Raw genomic sequence first — 8,409 nt, 5'->3', positions numbered from 1 at the left:
CTAGGACTTCATGCTATCACTATTTCAAAGCCTTGGATATCAAATAATTGCAACACCAGTAATACCATGATCCCCAAAAGAAATGGATCTAGGTGTGACAGCGAGGCTCTATCACAGGACAATAGCTTATCGTCTCAGTCAGACTTTCTTGTTTTCACATTAAATTTGTGATGTTCTCAAACACATAACCTTTTTTAGGATCCATAACTTTTTTTAGGATCCATTTAGTTAGGGTATGTTAAATTCTCAGATAATTTGATAATTTCAGAGAATCATTTATCTGAAAAAAAATAATTTTTATTATATTTGGTTAATAAAAAAATTAATGATACTGAAAATAAAATTACAATATTTGATTGGAGGTAAATTTATATAGGAATATGATTAAATTTATAAATATATTCTTCAATATAAAATATTTTTCTAATACTAGGATAGTATTACCATCTTCAATTAACTTTTACATAATGATTATAATCACATAACTCTTTACGTAATGCCATGTCTATCTTAATTTTTTTGTAAAAGCTCTTTATTGAATAAATTTAGAAAAACATCTAATGATTATATATGCAATTTTATTAGAGATATTTTTGTTAAGTATGAATTACCATCAATTAAGAATTCACCAAATATCAGTCTTTTCACAGTATTTCTTTTACCATCTCTCTCCGAAAAATAAGCATGGGGTCCATCAATTTTTTACTATCTTTCTCTTCTTTTTTTTCATACCAAACATGATAATCTGGCGTGGAATTTATTTTTTCATGCCAGATTATCTCCAACCAAACGGACATTAAATTTTTTGTATTAAGAATTATTTTATTTTTTTGAAAAAAAATCTTTTTTTCTTACACCGGAGAAACAATTCATTTGAGAATATGTTGGACAACTGTTTTGCTACCTCTAAATTATGGCAATAACATGCTTATATCTCCATCATATTTGCATTTCTTACCAACAGATTCGTTTTAGGTTAGGGAATAGGGGCCTAAAGCTTAAAGTGAATTTCACATGGAACCAAAAAATTAACTTAATTTTTAATTTTGCAAGAAAACTTGGAACTATTTTTTTAAATAATGGATATTTAGATATCACCAGATAAATTTTTCCCAGGTGTAAGCACAAAACGGGCAACAAACAAACTTTTTTTGATATTACCGTAATACACAAAATTAAAACATTTAATATATATTCATCGAATGCCTGATACACATTTTAAATAGTTAATATATATTTATTTAGATGATCACTCATTCATATTTATATCCAGGATAATTTTTTTTTTTTTTTGTTACATTAGGATAAAATTGTTGAAGGACCCTTCAACGTATATCATTCATACTAAAATATAAAAAGCTGGTCCTTTGTGTTAATGAAATAAATAAATAAATAAATAAATATTATCTATTATTATAAAAGAAATAAATGAATGTTTTATCTAAATTTTTTATATTTTACATTGTGACTATCCAAAGCACAATAATTATGAAAATATGTAATAGTTGGAAAAAAAAATTATTGCATATATTGAGTGCATGGCCATAGGTGCATATCATCAATCACCAAAACATGAATGTGGGCTCTATTTTTAAGATTATTTCGGATCAGATTTGGAGTGAAACATATCATTATTCGTATCGAATTTGAATCCATTTCAAATATCTTTTCTAGAATTCATATCCATCCTGAATTCTAATCGGATTGAATAAAATCCATCCCATTCGAGTCGAATTAGATCGGATATCTAATGGATCAGATAAAATTACTATCTCTAACGATAATTGATGATATGTGCCAGTACAGCTATGTTTGGATTTTTTTTTTTTTTTTTTTTCATTTGGGGGGTGGGAAAAAAGAGCGATGTTACGACACTTGGGCATTCCATGTTTCTGGTCAGTTTCTTCAAATACCTGATAAGAGAAAGATGAAGAATAGCTCTCAGAAGTTCCATTCCGCCAATGGTGCATGAACGGTCCCAATCATGAACAGTATGACACATCAGCAGCTGCACAAGAGATGCTATCCTACGGCACGACATTTCGACGTGAGAGCCCACCTCCTTCCCCACGTTCACGCCTTCCCACAGCCAGAGTGTGCCAAACTCTAAAACATCACCACGGATTTTTTTCTCATGCACCCAGGCAGTTTCTGAAGAGCCTTTTTGTCTTTGGTTCGGATGCAGTGACTCATGGATCAATGAGATTTTGAAAGCATGTTAGCTGCTGGAGGAGGGGGAGTGGTGACATGAGCTTGGTCTCATTTATTATGGTTGCTGCCTTTTTGAAATAGAGAGGGAAAAGAATTAAGAGAAGTTCACATATTAATCCTTTATTTCCTTGCCATTTAATTTTCAGTCCTTGCACATTTATGCTACCTTTTCATTGCTACAACTCATCCATGGGGACCAACTACAGAGCCTGCCACTCAATGAATACGTCCCATCTATGTATGCATGTACCCATTTGGCACAAATGAATCACTTTAATCTCAAACATTCAAGGCAGCAAAATACAAGTTAAATTTCTGCTGAAGGTCTGCTTGTGATGCACACAGACCTTGACATTTGCATGACCTTTCGTGATAATGTTTTGATGTTATGTTAAGCATACCACTTAACGAATGACCATGTACTGTAGGTAAACATCTAGACGAAACTCAATTTTCTCTTTGGTTTAGTGCGATGTATAAATTAACCAGCCTCTATCATGGTCTTGGATCAGATCGAGCCGGTTGGTAATTATCTTCTAAAAAAAGAAAGTATCTAGGTTAGGATCATCAAATAAATTTGTTACATGTACATTTAGAGGTAAATCAAAGTCTCTAAAAAATTTATTATTATATTAAAATAAGAAAAAAAGAAAGCTTGAAACATCATATAGATGCGATGGGAATTTGCGACACGTGTTAACTGCTTAATTGAGCATGTGGGTCTATAATTTTGCATTCAATTTGGATCAGAATCCGGCCCACTGGTAAACCATTCAAGTGCAAGTCAATAAGCTATCAATTATGATCAGATTATTAAATCAAGAGCGTATCATAAAGCATGATAATCCTCCCACGGTTCATGTTTAGATCAATGCTACGATGGTTTTTTTGCTGCCATTCGCATGCGTGCGCCCGTCAATGAATGGCTGTAGATGTGGCATGCTGCCACGTGGAGAAATGGATGCTTTCGGGAACCGTGTGGCTGGCGGAGGTGCACGTGAGGAAGCGCGATGGACACGGCAGCAGTGATCTGCTCCCGTTCGATGGTTGCTTCTTTTTGTTATTATTTTTCGCGTTCGAGATGGCAAGTGACCGTTGGTAATACGTACCGTGTCGCTGGCCCGCTCGTGGGGTAACGTGTCACCGGCTGATACGGCTGTCAAGGCCTCGGATTTATCCTATCGTCGTCCCTTGCTGCATCAACCGTTGGGTGATACGATGGAAGAAATGATGTTGCCTTTTGGCCGCTTCTCCCGGGGAGCGTTTGATGCTTACCCCCCGAAAGAAGTAAAAATTGAGAGAAGTCCGCTGGATTCCACCCGTTTCCGTAAGGATTCCAGAAGGTTTTTGTTTCCTGAAGCCTTTTCCAATTTTGCATTCGGTGCAAGTGTGTTGGTTCGGTGTAATCCACAAAGAAGGAATTTTCCAAGTATTAATAAGCACACGATGGTGGAAAATCAATGTATTTATAATTTGCTAGAGATCCATTTGCTGCCTAATGATATCTTTTCATCTCACTTCCCTTTGGTTTCCATCTGATCTTTATTTCATCATTTTCTACCCTAACAATATTTTGATATTGTTTTGATATTGAGAATTTGCTAATGCACACAGTATGCGTAGGAGTGGCCAACCGAATATGCTTAGTGTGGGTGCATTATTTATTTATTTTTTAATAAATAAACTATAATAAATTAGATAAAAATTTTTATTTTATATTTCAAATTAAAAGCAGCTCATCATTTGATTTTAAATTAAAAGTAACTCTTCATTTCAAACATAAATTAAAAGCAACTCTCCATTTCTAGCTGAAATGATCATTATACCCTTATATCCTCATACGGTCATACAATAGATCAGTATTGTTTTACAATAATGCAGTACTGATTTATAATAAGACAGTACTGTTTTCTAATATCGCAGTATTGTTTTATAATACTTAATGCAATACTGATTTATAATAAGATGGTACTATTTTCTAATATCATAGTATTATTTTATAATACTACAGTACTGTTTTATAATAATGTTATATTACAATAAGATAGTATTGTTTCATAATAAGGCAGTACTGTATTATAATAAGAAAGTACTGTTTTGTAATATCCCAATATCATAATAAGATAGTATTATTTTACAATAAGATAGTATTACATTACAATAAGACAGTACTATTTTCTAATATCGCAGTAATGTTTTAGTGTTGGTTTATAATTACTGAAGTAATTTGGTCATTTATGCCAATTGGAGAGCTGTTTTTAAGTGAAACTCAATTGGGGAGCTACTTTTAATTTTAAACTCAAACGAAGAGTTTTCACTAGTTTATCTTTATTAAAATATTATTTGTAGATATAAAATAATATAGGTAAGGTATCAACCTCAATTGATTTAGCTCACTATGTAATTAAAGTCAAAATTGAAAAATGGCACATCCATTGCCAATAGTTCGAATGAGGTCATATGTCTTTGTTAATTATATTATAGCTTAATCATTTCTATACTATCATAAAGAGGTGAAGGCATTTCCCTTTCCAAGTTACGGCTATTCCAAGTTACGGCTAGGACTGATAAAATTAATTATATTTTTATGTCAAGGTTGCATAGAGCAATATCTTTTTCCCTTTCAGGCTAACAAGTTAGGCTTAGATATAATGGCACTTAATAAGCTAAAATCTTTTTATATATAAAAAAATTGGTGATCTCATATATATATATATATATATATATATATATATATATATATATATATATATATATATATATATATATATATATATATATATATATTACAAGTCATCAACAAATGGTTTATAAAGTTGACAATGACACATCTACCATATAAAGTGTCAACGTCTATTCTTTCAAGGCAGTGGATATGTCACAAGATGCTCTTTCTTATGATTTTAATTTTAATTTAGCTGAAGTACATTATTTCTAAGCTTTGAAAAACATCACACATGCACACAATATAAAATTCATGATATGAGGAGATTAAATCTCTCTCCGACAAGCACATGTCCATGCTGTGTATAATTTGGAAAACACAATTTTCAGCTAGCATCCCTACTCCACCATCTTGTGGGTGGAACTAATTAGTTTGTCCCATCAATTGACATGCATCTATCATTAAATAGTTCAAATTATTGCTGTTTTAGTAACCGATCCCAGCATTTCCACAATGGTTACTCGAGGAGGAGTAAGTTTTTATTGCAATAGTGATACCACGTCATCGTTGTAATAAATTAATCAACAGTTAAAAATAGATAAAATATATAAAAATAATATAAAATATTATTTATGTGAAACGATAAAATATAAAAATTTTTATTGATTTATTATAGTTTTGACATGATATCATTTTTCTTGAAGTGGTCAAAGCTTCTCGTATCAATAAACAGCTCTGCTACCTAATCAGGAGGTTGACATGAGGGTTAAAAAAGGCTTACAGCCATAGACACACAACATCTCAAGCAGAACCTTTTCCGCAGAAACCTTATCTGAAACTACATCTTTATCAGTATTGCTGTAAATCTAGTGGTATATCTTCATAATAATCTAACATTAAAGCTGTTCCTCTTTCAAACTACCAAGAAAGTTGACTGCATTTCTTCTTGTTTCAGTTCCTCTTCTTTTACTTTTTGTTCTTCGTAAAAAGCCCCCTATTGCTACTGGATCAAACAAGCAGCCACAGAAACAGAGCTGTCGCATAGGAATCCAAATCAAAAGGGAGCAGGGGCTTCACGCTATCACCACAGAGGGAAGTGGGGAAACCCCTGTCGGAGAGGAACGCCCACCTTCCTCCATCACCCGCGTGCGTGCTTCCAAACCCACCCACACCCAGCCAAAAAACCCTCCCCACCTTCCAGATTTCCCCCCGCGAACTCAAATGCATTTCAAAACAAAACAAACATAAAAAGCTATAACTTGTACTCACATTAAAACGTATATTCATCAGATACTCCCTTTTTTTTTTTTTTTTTAATCCTCCTCTAATATTTATACGCTTCTCTAAAGTAACACCACAACGATATGATTTTCCCCGAAAGGAAAAGAAAGAAACCGTAACAGAAACGGATCGGGTAACTGCCGTTCTAGGATCGGGAAACCGCCTCGGCGAGCTTGCCGATCTTGACGGCGATTTCGGGAGGGAGGTTTAACGGCCGGCGCTGCCGCCGTCTATCAGGGAGGAAGTCGAAGCCGAGCGCGTCGGAGATCTCCTCGGAGGTCCACCCGGCCCGGCGGAGGGAGTCGGAGCAGCGATCCGCCTTGAGGAGGAGGGCGTCAAGAACCGCCTGGCTGTCGACGACGGCGGCGGCGCCCTCGGCACCGTCGAAGAAGCCGGACGCCGTCACTTGGACCATCTCCGCCGCCTCCGACTCGCCCCATCCGCCATCGATCAGGACCGATTTGATCCGGTCCAGGTAGGTACCGACCCAGGCTGGAAGCCTCTGGGGGACACGGATCTCCAAGAATCTCTCCGGATGGGTGGCGGAGGAGGAGGAGCTCCGGCGGCGGCGGTCGGAGGCGGCGGCTTCGCTCCAGAACTCAATCCAGCGGGGTGTCTTGCCAGCAATGGAGTCGAGGCTGCGGCGGGAGGCCGAGGGGCGCGGGAGAGAGGGAGGAGGTTTGTCGGCTGCGGTGGAGGCGGAGCGCTGGCGGCGGAGAAAGAGGTCGGGGGGAGAGGGGGCGGGGGGAAGCGGGAAGGTGTGGAAGGCGGACTCCCGGCGGAAGAAGTCGGCGAGGTCGAAGCCGCAGCAGGAGATGCGGGTCTCATCGACGAAGAAGACGGGGTTGCCTGCCAGGGGAGGGTGGCAGGGAATGTAGCAGCGGCCGAATAGGGGGATGAGGAGGGGGGCGCGGCGGAGGGCGGAGCGGGCGAGGCGGAGGGCTCGCTCGGGGTCGGCGGGGCGGGGGCCCCAGGAGCGGGACCAGAAGGCGTTGCGGGCGATCTGGGTGGAGATGGCGGCGATGGGTAGGTCGAGGGCGGCGCGGAGGCGGAGGCGGGACCGCCAGTCCGGAAACCCCGGGGCTGCAGGAAGGCCAAGGGAGATGACGGCGCGGAGGTCCGGCGGGAAGGCGAAGCCGAACTCGGCCTCGGCTCGAGAGAACTCGGCGTCGGAGAGGCCGGGCTGGACGGGGACGCCGGACGAGCGGAGGTGGGAGATGAGGGCCTCGGCGAGGGGCAAGAAGGAGAGGAGGCCGTTGCGCGCGGCGCCAGGGGTGGATGGGGCGGTGGCGGTGGCGGCGCGGGTAGAAAGGCGGCGGAGTCCGGCGGCGTGGGCCGGGGTCAGGCCCGCCATCCGCCGGTCCACGTCAACCATGCCGGCCGGAGATAGGGTTCTGTGGAGGAGAGAAGGGGGAAGAGAGAGAGAGAGAGGGGGGGAGAGAAAGAAGAGAGGAGAGAGAGAGACTTCCTAAGGGAAAGCGTGTTGGGGACTGTGCCTTATATAGTAGGGGAGTAGGGAGAGTCGCAGAGCATTTATGGGCCCACCCGAGATCTTTGGTTTCGGTGAGGAAGAATCAGATATCGTTAAAAGAATACCCTCAAGACTTGAACGAATAGCATTGGATATGGCGCTTCTGTTTCGTTAATTTGTAAGAACATGCAGGGGTATTTTTGGACGGTCGATCCTTCTACATGGGGAGGAACACTGGCGTAACGGTACGTTGAGTGGGTCCCACGTCGTTCGGACGGTGGCGAGGATGCTACGGAGACTGATGGAGCCCTGAAGGGGTTCGGGTTTTATCTTTCGCGCGAAAGAACGATTGATTTTTTTTCCGACATCAACCGTTGCGCACAGCTCTCAAAGCACTCTAAATTCTATAGTCTTTCTTCCTGCACAGATCTATAATGTTATTGCATAATCCGACAGTGTATATCTGAAAAAAATATAAACCATTCCTTCACACAAAAATACGACCTGAACCCGTCGTGGAGAGCTCTTCAAGCAATTATTTAATACTTTAAAGAGAGAGCTCTTGTATACCAAAACAAAATGAATTCAATTTAAAAAAAAATTCTTCATAATTCATTATTAAATTTAAAAAAAAATATTTGCTATTAACTATATTGAAATTTAAAATATATATTTTTTTTAGTCGATGATACTTTTTAGTCTGAAGATATCGGTGCAACTGTGACACAAGTACAATGGCACTCAAGTATCTCGAGATCCCTATCTCTGGTTGCAGGTTGAG

The 8,409-nt window shown here is 39.4% G+C and overlaps 1 protein-coding gene across 1 annotated transcript; it reads right to left on the bottom strand.

The window, feature by feature from the left end:
* Positions 1-6,121: 6,121 nt before the first annotated feature.
* On the bottom strand, positions 6,122-7,621 carry LOC105037760 (uncharacterized). The gene has a single exon (XM_010913389.3). It carries the CDS (start codon positions 7,530-7,532, stop codon positions 6,303-6,305), a length of 1,230 nt encoding a protein of 409 aa, XP_010911691.2. The 5' UTR covers positions 7,533-7,621; the 3' UTR covers positions 6,122-6,302.
* Between the last annotated feature and the right edge of the window lie 788 nt (positions 7,622-8,409).

This window comes from Elaeis guineensis, chromosome 7 (genome assembly GCF_000442705.2).
Source record: "Elaeis guineensis isolate ETL-2024a chromosome 7, EG11, whole genome shotgun sequence".
Lineage (NCBI taxonomy): Eukaryota > Viridiplantae > Streptophyta > Magnoliopsida > Arecales > Arecaceae > Elaeis > Elaeis guineensis.
The sequence above is the reverse complement of the archived record's forward strand: the minus strand, read 5'-3'. Positions and strand labels throughout refer to the sequence as shown.